Genomic DNA, 19,628 nt, shown 5'->3' on the forward strand with positions numbered 1-19,628 from the left:
GGGAACTGTCACAGCTGATCTTTGAGTTTCATTTGCAGCCAGTCAAACTTATGATTAAATCCTGGGCATAATTTTCAACGTACTCTGCTCTCTAGCTGTAGAAGGTAAAGGTCTTCAAATGCTGTCATGAAGACCATGTGATGTTCACAGCATGCCCTGAGTTGATGGAAGGCTCCTTCTTTAAGGCTTTCTGGCAGTAAACAAAAACCAGCCAAGTCCACAATCATAGTTACCACCCCCCCGCAACGACTTTTCAAGTTCTAAAGCTGCTGCACAAACTAGCACTTCTCCTCCAACCTATACTTCATCCTATCAAACACAGTTAATATTCTCAATAATTATACTATAGCACACCAGGATAACCACTATTCCACTTACCATTAGCATTATAGTGTTTACTGCCACCTGATAAGTCATCTAACTATAACATCCCCTGCTGAAGGTCTGTTACCAAGAGCCACTTTCAGTAGCAACTGCCTTAGTTGGAATTACCTCAGTAGCAGATGTCAAGATAGGATGGGGGTGCTTGACAAGGGCAGTTATCTCAGGAAGCACTGTGACACAGTGGGAAATGTAGGACAAACTCTCACCCTTCATTGGTTCAGGACGACCCACTTTGGCATAAACTATCTTACCCTTCCTGGTTATACTGGGCAGAAATATGTACCTCTGGAACTAAAAGAGGAACAAAGATTCTCATACTTTATGTGGAATACTGGAAAGTACAGGAAACTGTCCACTATAGCTTTGGTGAAACTATGACAGCCAAGGGAGTTAGCAAGATATCTGCCACAACATTTTATCAAAACTTCTTTTACCTATTTTTATTTTATTAAAATAAATTATCTCCCACTGAAGAACACTAGTTTCTATCACAAGGGTTGTTAGAAGGCTGAAGGAAAAAAAGGTAACTACTGACCTTCCTTACACTATTAAATTGAAAAGGAGTGAGAGACCCTGTATTTCACAGAATGCAAATACGTGTTACCTTCACATTGTAAAACTGATAAATTTTACAAAAATAATACACTGTGTTTTGTTTGAAGTCTGCATGTTGCTCCTCAAAAGTAAACAAGTTTCATAGAGAATACCACCTCACTCATTACATATTTATAGTATAGTTCATATCTCCATTAAATCATGTTTTAAGTGACCATTTCTGAGTTCCAGCTGTGGTTTAGGTCAGAGTCAGAACCCTGGCAAGATAAATAATGTAGTACCCCTTTGAATGAACATTTTGGCCCTGTTACTGAAGCCCTGTTCACTGTGTCTGCTCCTCCCCTCTCCCAGCTTACACCATAGGAAATGCATTCTTAAAATGGTCTCCATTTTCTTCCTTGAGCAATTGGTGGGGTGCATGGGAAAAAAAACTCTAGAAAGGGTGTGGACCCCCCCCAATTCCTGGGGCCCCCAGGAGCTCCACACTCTATGGACTGTCCAAACTTGAGCAGCAATCTATCAACCACCTCTCTCAAGTCTTCCATGTTTCCAGTTGGTTTCACTCCAGGTAAGCCAGGGTTCCTGTCTCATCGCTCCCTGAAAGCTCTTGTTTCCCTTTAGATTTTTGGCTATTTGTTTACCCTGTAATCTCAATTCTCCAATGATTTCCAGAAAACTCATGGATTTGCAGTTTGCCCAGCTCTTGTTTCTTTCATTGTAAAGGTGAGAGCAATGCTCTTGCCAGCTCTCTATGTCCTTGAGCAAAAGCCTGAAATGCTATAACCTTTTTCATTTTCACTCCCTTGTTCTACTGATACAGTTTCTCCTTCTATTTACTATATTCTCCACCCAGAAAATTTTACCTCCTCCTTCACATTCCAGCTTAAGTATCCTCTTCTCAAACTTTCTTGATCCCTCCAAGGTAAATTAATCCTGCCCTCTTCAGTACTCTGTCAATATTTTCTTCATTCAAAACCATTATAAACTTATTGAACACTTACATTGTGGTACTGATGACATGGGCCCCAAAGAATTTCATTCTAGCAAAGGATACAGGCGAGTGCACAGATAATGCAAGGAAAAATTAGCATATAGGAAGAGAACTAATTTTAGTTTGAGAAGGTTATGAAAAACACACAAGATGTGATGTACAACTATATATTTAAAGCCAAACAAAAATTGACCTGTGAAGACGGAAAGTTCCCAAGCATTTCAAATCACTGATACAGGAAATTAGTATATTATATTTTGGCTAGTGTCTCCACTGTTAGCCTGAAAGATACTTTCAGCAAAAACTATGTGATATTCATCTTCATTAATAGTACAAGCACTCGGAGCAAGATGGCAGAGGAGTAGGAGACCTAAATTTCGTCTGGTCCCAGGAATTCAGCTGGATAGGGATCAAACCATTCTGAACACCTACAAACTCAACAGGAGATCAAAGAAAAGAATAGCAACAACTCTCTGAACAGAAAAGCAACCACTTTCTGGAAGGTAGGACATGCAGAGAAGTGAATCCAAGGTGATATTCGGGAGGATAGATGGCGGGGGAGGGGGCCTCCATGGGCCACTTCTGGCAAGTGATAGAGCAGCAGAGCACAAAATCGGAACTTTTAGAAGTCGGCTCCGCTGAGGGACATCGCTCCAGTGGCTAAGCGGGGGGTGAAACCCTCGCTGGGACCATGTGGTCTCAGGACCCTTGAGGTCAGAGAAAGACCAGGGGTGCCTGAGTGCGGCAGAGCTCCCAGGTATCGGAGCGGGGAAGCTGGCTGCAGAGACGGAGCCGAGGAGCGGGCTCTCAGCTCAGGGTTGCCATAAACTGTGATCCATGGCACAGTCAGGCCACTGCTCTTCCAGCAGGGACCCAACAAGTGGCAGATCCGGGGAGACTCCCCTTCTTCCCCCGGGAGGAGCGGCACGGGAGCGCACTGCAGGGATCTGCTGGGTTTGGAGACTCCACATGGGGTCACGTGCCAGAGATAGAAATGCTTGGTCACAGGCCGGGTGAGCACAGAGTGCGGCTGGAGACTGGGGAGATGGGAGTGATTGACTGCTTTTCTCTGGGGGCTCACTGAGGAGTGGGCCCGGAGTTCTCAGCTCCTCCGGGGTGGAGAGTGGGAGGCCGCCATTTTCACTCTCGTCCTCCAAAGCTGTACCGAAAGCTTGCAGGGAATAAAAGCTCCCGAGAGCAAACCCGAGCAGATGACAGCCCAACCCGGCAAGGGCGGGGCAATTCCGCCTCCAGCAAAGACATCTGAGAACCACGCAACAGGCCCCTCCCCCAGAAGATCAGCAAGAACAGCCAGCCAAGACCAAGTTTACCGATCAATGAGACTGGCAGAACTCCAGCGCTAGGGGAATACCACACACAAAACTAGATGCAAAATGGTTGAAAGACCTAAATGTGAGACAGGAGTTCATCAAAATCCTAAAGGAGAACACAGGCAGCAACCTCTTCAACCTCAGCCGCAGCAACTTCTTCCTAGAAACATCGCCAAAGGCAAGGGAAGCAAGAGCAAAAATGAACTATTGGGACTTCATCAAGATAAAAAGCTTTTGCATAGCAAAAGAAACAGTCAACAAAACCAAAAGACAACCGACAGAATGGCACAAGGTATTTGCAAATGACATATCAGATAAAGGGCTAGTATCCAAAATCTATAAAGAATTTCTTCAACTCAATACCCAAAGAACAAATGATCCAATCAAGAAATGGGCAGAAGACATGAACAGACATTTTTCCAAAGGAGACATCCAAATGGCCAACAGACATATGAAAAAGTGCTCAACATCGCTCGGCATCAGAGAAATCCAAATCAAAACCTCAATGAGATATCACCTCACACCAGTCAGAATGGCTAAAATTAACAAGTCAGGAAACGACAGATATTGGCGGGGATGCGGAGAAAGGGGAACCCTCCTACACTATTGGTGGGAATGCAAGCTGGTGCAGCCACTCTGCAAAACAGTATGGAGGTTCCTCAAAAAGTTGAAAATAGAGCTACCATACGATCCAGCAATTGCACTACTGGGTATCTACCCCAAAGATACAAATGTAGGGATCCGAAGGGGTACGTGCACCCCAATGTTTATAGCAGCAATGTCCACAATAGTCAAACTGTGGAAAGAGCCAAGATGTCCATCGACAGATGGATGGATAAAGAAGATGTGGTATATATATACACAGGAATATTATGTAGCCATCAAAAGGAATGAAATCTTGCCATTTGCAATGACGTGGATGGAACTGGAGGGTGTTATGCTGAGCGAAATAAGTCAATCAGAGAAAGACATGTATCATATGACCTCACTGATATGAGGAATTCTTAATCTCAGGAAACAAACTGAGGGTTGCTGGAGTGGTGGGGGGTGGGAGGGATGGGGTGGCTGGGTGTTGGACGTTGGGATGTGTATGTGCTATGGTGAGCGCTGTGAATTGTGCAAGACTGTTGAATCACAGATCTGTACCTCTGAAACAAATAAGACATTATATGTTAAAAAAAAAATTAAAAAAAGAAAAAGCAGGTGGGGAAGAATGAAGGGGGGGAAATCAGAGGGAGAGATGAACCATGAGAGATGATGGACTCTGAAAAACAAACTGAGGGTTCTAGAGGGGAGGGGAGTGGGAGGATGGGTTGGGAGCCTGGTGATGGGTATTAAAGAGGGCACATTCTGCATGGAGCACTGGGTGTTATACGCAAACAATGAATCATGGAACACTACATCAAAAACTAATGATGTAATGTATGGTGATGAACATAACATAATAATAAAAAAAATAGTACAAGTACTCACTTAATAATTATTTAGTGATTTGAATGACTAGCTGTGCTTCCTAACAAGAATGTTTTTTTTTTTCAGTATAAGCACACTGTAGAAAATAATTGCTTTAAGAATGATGATCCTATTTTCATTGCCCTGCACTCAAAAGCCAAATAAATAAAACAAAGAAAAGATAATGAATATAATTCTATCTAGAAAGGCTATCTACAAAATACTGTACAAATTAGTATTCCAATTTTTCCCTTGCTTACAAAAATCATAAATAAGAACTAGGGCAAAATGTACTTTCCTCATTCAGAACTATATAATTTATTTTTCTACTATTTCATACATACGCCAAACCCTGTTACTCTGTATTTCTAAGCATATAATTGCATGATTTCAATGAATTAAAATACTGCTCTCACTTATCTAGAAATAAAAGTATCTTACGAAAGTACCACATCACATTAGAGATAATTATTATAGATGGTTATATCACTTAAGCAAAAATATAGTACAAATTAAAGTTGTCAGTTTTCATTGATGAAATAATGGAATCTTAGAACAAAAATTAAATATTTCTTGTTTATGACCAGAACCTGATACATAATTCGTGGTAGGGGAGAGGGAGGCAAGAAGCAGTACAAATAAAAATGTAAGGCTCTTGTTAAAAATTTATTAAGAATTTCAAGATGGTGATAGCAGTGCATTAGACCAAGCATGATGCCCTTCTAGGCACACACCCAGGAAGGTGGCCCTGCTTATGAATTTTGTATTCATCAAAATATTAGTAGTATCTCTGTCTTAGAACACAGAACTCTGATTTTAATGCATTGGTATTGAGACCAAAATAGCCTTCCTTAATAGGAATTTCCCTAAGATCTTTATCCTTTCACCTCCTTTTTAAGTTTAGAGACTATGGAGAAGGAATAAAAAATGGTTCTGTTCACCTTCTCTGTAGTTATAACCTTATGACACCTCAGAGCCAAAGACATGACCATCTAGCTTTAAATGTTTAAAATAATTCCACAGCAAATAATATATTTGTCTTAAATAAAAAGAAACAAAATGATCATTTTCCAAGATTAACAGACTTCTTTGGAAATAAAAGTTTTAGAGAATCCTTTATCAATTTTTCATAATTTTACAGTTATTAGAGTTGCTGGATTTGTGTCAAATACAGTACATTTATACCTAATGTAAGTGCATTTATACAACTCCAAAACAAAAATCAATTTAATATTATATGGCATAGATAAATGAGAAAAAAAAAGAATGTTTAGATACCATGAGACAACTGCATTTTGGGGTTAATTTTTTTGAGGGGGAGGGTAAATCTTGAGAATAACAAATTATAAAAAGACAAAAATCAATCACAAAACTATTGAAAGCTGAGTAACAAGAGTGGGTTCATGTCGGGGCGCCTGGGTGGCTCAGTTGGTTAAATGACTGCCTTTGGCTCAGGTCATGATCCTGGAGTCCCAGGATCGAGTCCCGCATCGGGCTCCCTGCTTCTCCCTCTGACCCTCCCCCCCTCTTGTGCTCTCTCTCTTTCATTCTCTCTCTCAAATAAATAAAATAAAATCTTTAAAAAAAAAAAAAAGAGTGGGTTCATGTCTAGTGAAACAGAGAAAAATAAGGAACCACTTGAAAGGCTTAAATAACTACAGTTATAAAATAATAATGACAGATTCAAAAGAAGGGCAAGAAACATATGATTTATTATTTAACAAGCTATGGAGGATAATCATAAAAATAAAATAAAAATTTAATGTATGTGTTTTCCAAAAAAATTAAGAATGTTTCTTTTTTTAGAGAGATACCAAAGACAAACATATTCTATGGGTTCTGTTAAAGCCTCCACAAAACTGCCATTTTTAAAAGGCTTAACTTTTTATGAGAATTGATAAAACGCAAGTAAACCTAGTTTAAAATAATATTGGTTGCTTAACTAGCACAACACTAAACTTAAAAAGCAAAGCCTGTAATAATTAGTTTACAGCAAAAGTTCAACCCACAAAAGTTCTAAAAAGTCATTTTTACTTACAATTGGCATTGATCACCTTTGATTCCTTTAGTTGTGCAGAAACATTTTCCTGTGTGCATGTGACAAATATTTGCATGGCCACTGCATGTACAAGCTGTAAGTCAAAATGAAAATGATACTGAATATTCTCCATCACAAACATACATCACATTTCATTCAGGGTTTTATTTTTATACTGTGTATTTTCCCTGGCCATCCATAAACTAGAGTTACCACATAAGTTATTTTTTATTAAAGGGAAGTAAATTCACTTATTTAAAAATTTTGTGAAACTCTTCAAAGTCTTTGGGGTATCCTGAAGTTTAGTATGGATCCAAGTATTATCGCATTCTTCTTTGGGCTCCTTTCCATTTCTCATTTGGTACATCTATTTAATGAAATGATTTCAAAGAGCACAAGAGTTTTGGAGTCAAACAGCTTAGATTCAAAATGTACATATATAATCACCCAGCCACCTTGGGCAATTTATTTAACTTCTCTGCTTTAGTTTATTCATCTGCAAACAAACAAAAAAAAAAAAAAAAAAAAAAAAACAAAAAATAATAATACTTCGCTCTTAGTACTGACGTGAAGATTAAATGAGATTGTGTATTTTTAAATATCTAACACATATCAAGCACTTAATAAATACAGCTATTACTTCTACTACTATTACACTGCCAACAAAAATAAAAATATAATTATATATCATGTAAAAAAGCATGCCTCTTTATTGCCCCCAAATCATCTTATTAGGCTTCTGAGATCATTCTCAGTTTTAACATTCCAGAATATTAACGGAAACATTCCAGGGCATAATAGTTACACACAGTCAATTTGGTTCAGATGAACTCATTTCATTTTCTTACTTTGCACTCCTTGTTAAAGAGTAGCATTCCAATTATTTGGGACACAAACTCCATACTTATTGTATCCAACATCCCAACAATTGGTAGATTCTATTTCAGCATGCACAATCTCTCCTATATCTGACCCCTCCTTTTCACGTGGTAACCACTGTAATTGGTGGCATAGCATTGTCATTCACCTTCTCTTACTAACACAGTGACATATCTGATCTTTCTACCATCGGTATTTCTAGGCACAATGCATTTTACAATCCTGAGACAATCTAAAGAGACCAGGCCAACCATGCTACTAGCCCTTTCAAAAACCTTCAGTGAGAACTGTGTCCCTGCAGCCTCCAGCTAGTTAAACCACTCTCTGATATAAATGAAACAATGTGGCTTTTCCTTGATTTACATACATATATAAAAATTAGTGAGTTACTGGTTTTAATCAAAATATAAAATATTCTAGAACAGTAAGTATCTTGCTAATTGTTTATGATTTTTTGCTTTGAAAAATATAGATGATTAATATAAAGTAAATACACACACCCCTACACACACATATAAAGTACGTTTTGGTACTAGGTAGATTCTTAACAACATGGTTTTTTGGCTAGAAGAAATTTCCACATAAAAGTATGACTTTTTTTCTTCCTAAAGAATATTTAAATAAATCAGCATAATTTTCCTTTAAGTTTGTAGAATTAACTATAGAAACCCACGATGTGAGAATTGCAGAAATGAATGACAAGGTATAGTATTGCAAGGAATAAAATAAATGAACAGCAAGCAATTATGGGACCCTAAAATATATTGATAACATGTAATTTCATAAATAGTAAATGAATATACCATGATATCTTAATATTAATTTGCAGAGGTTCATATTAGTATTGTCTTATATTCAGAACTTTACTAAAAATAATGATGCACATTAATATTTTAAAACTTAGATAAACCTTTTATTTACCCTTTATGGCAGAACTGAATAAGAGTTATGTTTGCAGAGTTTCTTAAAAGAATTATCATTGTATAGTAGCTTTAATAATTCCTGAGACAAAAAAAAAAATTGTGTTAAAATACCTTTTAATGTGAGCTCATTTTGGAAGAATTCCCTTGTGGTTCTATACTTCAAGCTAAAATGTCACAAATGTATTTTAAATTCAATTGTTTAAAATTTAAACTTCATGACAGTGTTGAAATTATTCTGTTGTCAGCATTTGAGGTTATCTTTTTATGCTGAATAAGCACCTATGAAATCATCATACAGTGGCCTCTTGTTTGGCAAATTTTATATGATGATGATTTTATAGCCTAGACATACACTAAAGGGACACTATGTGGTCACATGTTATTTCTGTTCCCCTACAGTATAAAGTTGCAATATCAACTTATAACCAAGACTGAACAATAAGGATAGGAAAAAAAAAAGATGCTATAAGGGTTATTCTAACAAGTTGTACATGAAGAATATACCTAGAAACATGAAACCAAAAAGTAGGCATGATTGGCAGCACTTGTTTCTAAGTCAGTTTATGTGCCAAAGTCCCTTTCATTGCTACATCCTTGCTATCTGTTGAATACCTATAACAATAATTTCTGGAGGTTAGGAAATCATGTCGATTTAATATGCTTTGTATACTTCTAGCATATTATACTTAATATTTAGTAGATCTGCTATACATTATATTTCAAAGGAATAAGAATTCTGACCAAAGGCAAATGTTCAAATAGCTGATCTAAAATTCTATTCTTCAAACTTACATTTTTATTTACAACTCTAAGCCCAAATTTTCATCAATGTGTGGTTTATGAAAAGGGAAAACTGAATACAGCAGTTTCTTTTTTATATAAACATGAAATGTTGATACCAACAATATCTTACCAATCTGAATTTTCTCATTAAAAATGCAAAAATTACAACTATTGCTATGGACCTGTTGTTGAGAGACTGTGATTTTTTTTTCTACTGAAAAAGTGATAGTTCTCGTAATTAAAAATAGGCCATCAATCGGACATACAGAGATTACTTTTAGTCAGGATATTTGACACCTGTACTTGCCTAAATGAAGAGTGACTAGTAAAACTCAGTTATTCAGCCATATATCCAGTATTTACTAAATGGTCTGGGGTGTAAGGCACTGCTCTAGAACTGTAATTAAGATGGCAAACAAGGAGCGCCTGGGTGGCTCAGTCAGTTGAGCATCCAACTCTTGATTTCAACTCAGGTCATGATCTCAGGGTCGTGGGATGGAGCCCCTTCGACAGACTCCGTGCTCAGCAGGGAGTCTGCTTGAGGATTCTCTCTCCCTCTCCCTCCGCCCCTCCACGCCTCTCCCTGCTTGTGTGCTCTCTCTCTGAAATAAATAAATAAATCTTAAAAAAAAAAAAAAGTGGCAAATAAGAATCTAGAACTTAAGTAACTGGAACCTTCAAGCAAATGGCACTGTTTCAAGGATTTCAGTAAAGGTTAGAAAGTCATAAAGTGCCAAGAGGGCTGTAATATTTATATTTTATATTCCAAAGCTGTCCAACATATTCAAAAATTGAAAGAAGAAACTCTAACCATCTATTCTAACTATATCCCTGGGTCCAAATCTGGCCCATTTCCTATTTTTGTACAACCCATAAGCTAAGAATGGTTTTTACATTTTTAAAGGATTGTGAAGAAAGAGAAGGAGGTAAAGGTGGAGATAAAGGAGGGAAGGAGAAGGAGGCAGATGAGGCAGAGGCAGCAACCATAAGTGGCCCACAAAAAACACAATTTACTATTTAACCCTTTAAAGGAAAAAAAGCATGCCAATCCCTGATCTATAATCACAAAGCCTGGAATCACATAATTTGTCAGTTTTCCATTCTGATTTAATTTTAAAAACTGAAACCATATTTAAAACAAGTTAGTTTTTTTTTTTCCTAACAGAACAGGGTTAAGCAAAAACATTCAAATATTAAAAATTTCACCAAAATAAATTTTAACTCAACTTCTAGAATTGTATTCTTAATATTCTGTTTACTTTTATAAAAGAGTAATTTTAATCTTGTTTCATTATCTTTGATTAAAGAATAAACCTTTAGTCATATTTTATTTTCTTACTCTAGCTGGGTAGATTTCTTGACTGCTGCTAATAACTACCATTAAAAGTATTTAAAACCTTTAAAATTGACCTCTTATACTTTATTTAGTCTGGTTTTCATTCATCTAAAAAAATAGAACAAAATATTAAGATCCTGGGCTATAAATGAGACATTTAAGAATGACACATTATTAGAAGCTATTCACAAAGATTACCACTTGCCTCAAGTTCAAATTCTTAAATTCCAACTGACTGAATTTTTATTGTACCAAAACGAATCTGTATTGTTTTCAATGAGGTTACTTTAAAAGATTGCCTTGAATAGATATTAGATGATGAATCAAAGAATCTGAAAAAATGTTGAGTATTATGTTAAAAATATAAAACATATTTTGTAACATAATAACAATAACAATATTTTATATCTATATATGACTGTACTATTTCTGAAGTATTTTCATACACATTACTTCTTTAATCTTTTGCCACACATACCCATTTGACAGAGGAACAACTTCAAAGAAATGAAAAAAAAATACCAACTTTTTTATGGGATTTGATAAATTGATAACAGTCATCATATAAAAAGATAAACATGCAAGAAAAGCCAGGAAAACACTAAAAAAGAAAAGCTTAAAAAAAAAAAGAACCAGCCTACTAGACATTAAAACATTTATAAGTCCTCTACAATAAAAACACTGCAATACTGGCACATCAAGAGACAAACAGATCAGCAGAGTAGAATAGAAAATCCAAAAATAGAACCAAATACATACGAAACTTTAGAATATAAAAAGCTTGTATATTAAATCAGGGATCAAAATGAATATTTTAAAATAAATGTCAATAGGACAACTGGTGAAAAAGGTAAATTTAGACCTATACCTCACACCATACACAAAATTAAACTCCAAAAGCTTAGTGATCTAAGTGTAAAAAAGTAAAACCACACAAGTAACAGAAGAATTTCATAGGTAACTTGGATAACTTGGATGTAAGAAAAAGTATTCTAACTCGAGAGTGATAATTTTGATGAGATTAAAATATAAAGACTTCAACATGGCAAAAACAAACAAACAAAAAATCACCATAAGCAATGCCAAAGGACACATATTGGAGAAAACTGTTCAACAGATGGATAATATTCCTAATAAGTAAAGAACTCTCATTAAATTAAGAGGATAAAAATATCTCAACAGAAAATTGAGCAAAAAACATAAACAGACAATTCACATAAAATATAAAAATGGTCCTTAAATGTATGAAGATAAGATTAATTTCACACATAAGAGAACTAAAAATTAAAATTTTCATCTGTCAGACAAAAGTTAAAAAGTATAAAAATATTTTCTGTTCACAAAGCTATATGGAAACAGATACTCTCTCATACACTGCTAGTAGGAGTACAGACTGGTACAATCATTACTAGCAATACAATGTATGTGTTTATCTCTTAACCCCACATGCTCCATTCTTGGAATTTATCTTGAAGATACACCCCTTACAGTACAGATATATATATGCACACAAAAGTTTCCACTACACCACTACTGATATTTGAAATTATTGGAATTCACCTAAATATTCATAGTTGGAGAATAGTTGAATAAACTATAGTATATCTTCATAATGTAGTACTAGGTAGGTATAAAAACAATGAGGAAGATCTCTGTAATGTGGAATGATTTCCAAGTTATATTATTAAATGACAAAAAAACCAGTACAACAGAACATGTTGTAAAAAATTGAGAAAATATGCATGTTTCTGCATATTTAATTTTTAAAAATAACATAGGGAGAATAAACCAGAGACTGGTTTGAAATAGGTTACTTACAGGGCATGAGTGAGAATGTCATGAAAAGAATAGGGGGAAATTGACTTTTTGTACATTCGTGACTTTGAGGACCGTGTTAACATTTCACGTACTCAAAAAAGAAAATTACATCAACAATACTGGTGGGGTGCAGGTGGCCCTAAAGCTGACTAAACACAGAAATAAATGAATGGCCCCTACTCAAATGACTAACAACCACACTGAGGAGGGAAAAAGAATGAACACAAGTACTTTTGAAACACAGTTACAGACTATATGTCCTCATACTGAAGACAAAATAAATAAATAAATGTTAAACTCTAATTAGTAGACTTCCTTTTCACAGAGGTATGGTTTAGCAATTCCAAAACTACTTTCTGTGCATTTTAAGATTGAGGAAATTTAAAAATATATATTGTGGATAATGAAAGTCAGCTTAAAAATTTGGACAATAGGAAGAATAGAATGAACCCTGTAGTAAGGGACAGAAAATGAGGTATTAGTGTAAACTCATGGATTTTTTTTTAAAGATTTTATTTATTTTATTTTGGAGAAAGAGTGCAAACATGGGGAAGAGCAGAGGGGGAGAGAGAGGGAGGTGGAAAGAATCCCAAGCAGATTCTGAGCTGAGCACAGAGCCCGAGGTGGGGCTTAATCTCACTACCCCAAGATCATGACCTGAGCCGAAACCAAAAGTTGGACTCGTAACTGACTGAGCCACCCAGATGCCCCTAAACTCATGGATTTTAGTATAAAATATAGGTAGATGTAGGAATGTGTATCAATGTGTGTAGTTACGTACATGTATAAGAATATATGTGTCTATGGGTAGACAAGTAAGCATATGTGTACACAGATATTTATTCTCCAGTTCTGTCTGTTGAGATGATCTAGAAATAAAATTGTCTTTGTAGCAAAGAGCCCACTAAAGGAACCAAGGCTGCTTAAGAAATGCCAGCTTCCAGTCTGGGCAGGAAAAGTACAAGATGGTGGCAAAAATACAAGAAAATGCTCAAAGAATGATAAAGAGTATATAGGTAGATATATGAAAAATGGATGGATAGACAGATGATACAAAGATAGACAGACAGATACACAGATACATAAATAAATACATAAATAAGATACACAAACTAGAGAAGAGAAAGCTTTTCATTGTAAAAGAAAGCCAAAATAATTAGTATAGAAAGAATGATAGAAAATCACCATTTGGTAAAAATCATAAAATTAGTAGGTAAAAGTTTAAGAACTAACGTAATACTCACAGTCTCAAAATATCTCCTAAAAGATATTTTTTTCATTAGAGGATAATATAGTAACTTTAGAGTGAAGAAATCTGGCAGACAATACTTTATCCGAATGTCCCTATTGAACATTACCATTAATGGAAGGATGATAGCATGTGGCTCATGATATGGTGAGAAGAATTTAGCATAACTTCAGTGGTATTCCTGCCAAAAGTATGCAATCAGAATATAATCATGAAGAAATGTCAAACAAAGACATATTTCATACAAATAACATGCTATACACACACAAAAAAATGGGCTATAATCCTAAACAATGTCAATGTCACTTATTAAAAAAAAGACTCAAGAAATGTTCCAGATTCAAGAAGGCTAAAGAGACATAAAAATGAATGCAACCAGTCATCTTGGATTTTCTTTTCTCTAAAGAACAACGCTGGGACTATTAGTAAAATCTAAATAAGGTCTATATTTAATAACAATATGCACCAAGGTTCATTTCCTGATTTCTGTAACTGTAATGTAATTAAGAAAATTCACAGTTTTTAGAAAATATCACTAAAGTATTTAAGGGATAAAGGCCCATCAAGTCTGCAATGTTTAACTGAAACAGCAAGACAGAGAGGAGACTTGAAGGAACTCTGTGTATTTACTTGCAACTTTTCTGTATTAAATTATGTCAAAACAAAAAAAATTAAATAGACCTTTTCAATTCTGAAAAGATTAAACATTTATACACCTAAAAAAATAAATAAAATACATGTTTATGTTTTTGACTTGTAAGTCAATAACAACATTATGTTTAACAACTTTGAGGTGTTCTCTTTTTCCCTATGTGTTAAGGGTTTTGTTTTTTCCATTTTGAGTAGAAGGGATGTTGTTAGCAATATGTCAAGTAAACAGTTCCATATCTCAAGAAAACATTAATTATTTCTCTTCCTATAAAGGGAATAAAAAGGTAGATAACAAATGGAGACACTGTATGGAGGGTATAGAGATTGTAGGGAGGGTATTCATTCATTCATTCAACAAATATTTAATAAGAAGCTATTCCATTTCAGCTAACCTGTAACATCCAACAGCAAAAGAAGAGAAGAATCATGGGAGCTTTTTTTTTGCTTTTTTTTTATTTTATTATATTATGTTAATCACCATATATCACATCATTAGTTTTTGATGTAGTGTTCCATGATTCATTGTTTGCGTATAACACCCAGTGCTCCATGCAGAACGTGCCCTCTTTAATACCCATCACCAGGCTAGCCCATCCCCCCACCCCCCTCCCCTCTAGAACCCTCCGTTTGTTTCTCAGAGTCCACAGTCTCTCATGGTTCATCTCCCCCTCCGATTTCTCCCCCTTCATTTTTCCCTTCCTGCTATGTTCTTCTTCTTCTTTTTTTTAACATATAATGTATTATTTGTTTCAGAGGTACAGGTCTGTGATTCAACAGTCTTACACAATTCACAGCACTCACCATAGCACATACCCTCCCCAATGTCTATCACCCAGTCACCCCATCCCTCCCACCCTCCACCACTCCAGCAACCCTCAGTTTGTTTCCTGAGATTAAGAAGAAGGATCATGGGAGCTTAACTGGTATTATCATTAACTAAGATGGGGTGAAAAGGAGAATATTTTTAAATAATAAAGTCGCTGAATTCAGTTTTTGAACTAATCAATATGAACAATACAGGAAGTCAAAAAACAAGTTAAAATTGCTTATTAAAATAAATACACAATTAAATATTTATATACTTCCTTTAAAGCCTAAAAATATAGATTATTCTTATAAAATCAGTAGATGGACCCACAGAGAAAAAGCAAGATGAAAGGTATAGATAAAATTATTTGTGATTAAAAGAAAAGCAAGTATTTGCATTCATATCCCATGGTATATAAAAATGGATCTTTGAGAGGAAAGGTGTTTCTTGGTGATAATATATTAAGAAGGATTTTAATATGTTTATGAAATATTTACAGAAAATATTTATGCTGATGCTTTCCTACACCTGCTCTAGGCATTTCTAATATATAATTAACTTGTCCACCATCACTAATTAGTTTTTGTGCATTATCTGAGCAATGAAAAAGTATGTATCCAAATTGGCATTTAGCTTAATTTTACTCTTTAAAAAATCTATAAAATCAGACTAAAACCATATAAATGCTTAGAATTTCTTAGATTAACCTCTAATTCTCTGGAGTATACAAAATAAATGTTTTGTGCTTGAGAATATGAGAAATATGACCCATTTTAAATTTACCTTTTAGTTGTCAAAAGCTTAACTTTTGTAGGTTTGTATAAAAGCCTTTTTATTGTTAAATTAAATTATACTATCTTACATCACTTTTTAAACAACCAGATAATGCCAGATCCTTATAACACAAAACCTTAAGCAATACATGATAAGGGGACTAGGCATCACATCAAATGAAATTAAAGAGAAATATTAAACACTTACGATAAAATAATGGCTTCTATCTCGTCCCCAAAACATATGTATTATACTGTAGATTTAAAACCATTAAGTATTTTTTTAATTCCATGAGATATATTAGTGAACTTATTAATGAAAAGAAAGCATGCAAGTGACACACTTCATTGTCAAAAACATGCAAACCAGAGGTGGAAATAACCTGTAGCATCAGGTCTAGGACCTTAAATAACACTAACCAAATGCCAAAAGTTGAAATGAAGATTTAAAGTTAGGATGGGTGGAAAGTAAAAGTTTGTGCAAATGAAAAACAGGGAGAGAGGGGCGCCTGGATGGCTCAGTTAAGTGTCTGCCTTCCGCTCAGGTCGTGATCCCAGGGTCCTGGCATCGAGCCCCGCATCGGGCTCCCTGCTCGGCGGGAAGCCTGCTTCTCCCTCTCCCACTCCCCCTTGCTTGTGTTCCCTCTCTCACTGTCTCTCTCTCTGTAAAAAAAATAAAATCTTTAAAAAAAAAAAAAAAAAAACAGGGAGAGAGATCTTGAGGAAAAGGGGCAGGTATAATAAAGGTGCGGAAGGCGGCACCTGTGTGGCTCAGTCGTTGGGCGTCTGCCTTTGGCTCAGGTCATGGTCCCAGGGTCGTGGGATCGAGCCCCACATGGGGCTCCCTGCTCAGCGGGAAGCCTGCTTCTCCCTCTCCCACTCCCCCTGCTTGTGTTCCCTCTCTCGCTGTGTCTCTTCTGTCAAATAAATAAAGAAAATCTTTAAAAAAAAAAAAAAATGCGGAAGTAAGCCAAGCAAAGTTCCCCAACACTCAAAAGTTCAGTGACTATGTCTCTAGCAGTTTCATGAGGCTCAGCCCACAGACATCTTTCTGAAAAGGCATCTAATACAAGAAACTAGTAAAAACTGCACCTTCTACTAACCACAATCAAGGTCATTCTGAAATCACTTGACTTAATATCAGGTCCAAATACCTTCCATAGTCTCAGTTCTTCTTGTCGTTTTGATTCCTTTTATGAGGATAAAAGGGATGAAGAGAACTCAAAAAGATGGGATAAAGAAAGCTTAGGGCTATAAGTACTTGAAGTTAGAGGAACACATCTCCCAGAAAAACAAAGTATTTCAAAATAATTAGTACAGAGAGAAGATAAATAGAAGCTATAAAATAAAGATTTTTTTAAATCCTTCAGTTTAAACAGGCAGCTCTGAATGATTTAAAAAAGCCTTTTTTGGTTTTCTTAATGTATTTAAATTTTTTTTAAAATGTTATTCTGAAGCAAATCTTTAATCAAAGTATAACTTCATGCCCATGCCATATGCTAAATATCTACATATAATTATATAATTATTCATGTAATGGCCTCTCTTTGGGATTTTTTTTTTAATTTTTTTTAAGATTTTTCTTTATTTATTTGACAGAGAGAGACACAGCGAGAGAGGGAACACAAGCAGGGGGAGTGGGAGAGGAAGAAGCAGGCTTCCCGCTGAGCAGGGAGCCCAATGTGGGGCTCGATGTGGGGCTCGATCCCAGGACCCTGGGATCATGACCTGAGCCAAAGGCAGACGCTTAATGACTGAGCCACCCAGGCGCCCCTCTTTGGGATATTTAAAGTCTCAGGTTGGCCTTTCTCTGCCACACAGGAAAATCATGTATACCAAGAAAATACAAACTTTTAACTTTGTTGTGTCAAAATAATTAATAGAAATAAGATTTCCATGTCAAGTGATTTTCATTCATCTGCAGTTTTAGATTATTCAGGTCAATGTTCCCAGTTTGAGAGAATTAAATTTCTTACACTTATTTCAAGAAATACTCAGTTCATTTGGTTATAAACTTTCAGCCTCTATAAACATCTCTAATATGTGAGAAGGGTTTGTTTGTTTATTTATTTATTTATTTTTGTGAGACGGGTTTAAAATCCTAGTAGAGAGAAAGAAGAGTTCATTCATATTCCTTTTACTACCCTCTTGTCTCTGAGAATAGTTGTGTCATAGCCCAATGTATTTATTAAAGTATTAAATACTTCTGTAAAAGTCAGCTATGGGTAGATATCCACAATATACCAAAAAATTTTAAAAATAAGTAAGTTTTGGGGCGCCTGGGTGGCTCAGATGGTTAAGCAGCTGCCTTCGGCTCAGGTCATGATCTCAGGGTCCTGGGATCGAGTCCCGCATCGGGTTCCCTGCTCAGTGCAGAGCCTGCTTCTCCCTCTCCCTCTGCCACTCCCTCTGCTTGTGCTCTTCTGTCTATCTCTCTGTCAAATAAATAAATAAAATCTTTAAAAAAAAAAAATAATAAGTAAGTTTTGCTTATATGAAACAAAGGCAAAACTAGAACTGTCATTTGTTGGAAGAACTCTTTTTTCCCCAAACTAGAAAAGAGTAAGTTTCTTTATCACTATTAAAACTAAAAACTAAAATTTAAAAATGTAGAAAGAAAAAAATCAGATGAGTATAGTATTCAAAAACCTAGAAAAAGAACAAGAAAATGAACTAAAAGATATAACTTAATAAATACAAAATTAGACTTTGCTAAAACCAATTATGAATGCAAAGTTAAAGAAAAAAATCTTATTGGTAATACCAACTCACCCATTAAACATCTTGCAATAAAATAATCAAAAAGAGTTAAGACCTAGATGAAGAAAGCTATTGGTCATATATGACTGCAGTTTTTAAAATGCCTATATTTCATGATTTGGAGAGTTTTTTTTGTTCTTATAGTACATCTTTTTATGAATAATCAAATAAAACAAGTACATATAAGTATTTTTAAACATTTTGGGGATTAATAGCATTACAGCTTAGTTGTCTTACATTTAGAACAAGGTATAATATAAAGCATGCAATTAATGATAATCTTATAAAATTGTAACTTATAAATTGAACTTAACTCCAAAGGGCCTACCCAGATCGTTCCATCAGAATTAATCTATTTGTCCCTGGTTCTATCATTCAACCTCTTCATAACGCTATTATAGCACCCTTACAATGTAGAGAAATCAAGCCCTAGCACAGTCTTTTGCATATAGTTAGCACTCAATAATTGTTTGTGAATTCGAGGATAATCCTTCATTGCAAAGTAATGCAGTGTATAGACTGTTGAGTGAGACGTTCTAGTCAATGAAACTTTCACTTATTTTCTTTTACTAAAATTTATAAGTCAAACTGGAGATTATATGACAAAAACAATACTGTTACAAAGTCTAAATCACACATTTTTATTAACATACTTAAGTCTACTGATGTTACAGATTGTAATAATAAAAATAATAGCAATAATGGCAATAATAGCATTCTAGAGTTAACATTTGCCAGAAACACATATTATTTCTTATGTAAAGTACCTCATTTAAGCCTCACAATAAATTAAATTAGTCACATAATTTTTAAGTGAGGAAACTGAGACAATAAGGTTAAAAAATTACCCAAGGTCACAGTGGCATTGCCTGGATATGGACCCAAGCTGTTTACAAT

The 19,628-nt window shown here is 35.3% G+C and overlaps 1 protein-coding gene across 5 annotated transcripts in view; it reads right to left on the reverse strand.

The window, feature by feature from the left end:
- The window catches only part of ATRNL1 (attractin like 1), an 839,881-nt gene that overhangs the window by 555,729 nt on the left and 264,524 nt on the right, over positions 1-19,628 (reverse strand). For all 5 annotated transcript variants that reach the window (XM_078077077.1, XM_078077076.1, XM_078077079.1 and 2 more), the window contains exon 20: positions 6,752-6,845. In XM_078077077.1, coding sequence (XP_077933203.1) covers positions 6,752-6,845 — 94 coding nt within the window. The remainder of the gene's footprint in view (positions 1-6,751; positions 6,846-19,628) is intronic.

This window comes from Halichoerus grypus, chromosome 7 (assembly GCF_964656455.1).
Source record: "Halichoerus grypus chromosome 7, mHalGry1.hap1.1, whole genome shotgun sequence".
Classification (NCBI taxonomy): domain Eukaryota; kingdom Metazoa; phylum Chordata; class Mammalia; order Carnivora; family Phocidae; genus Halichoerus; species Halichoerus grypus.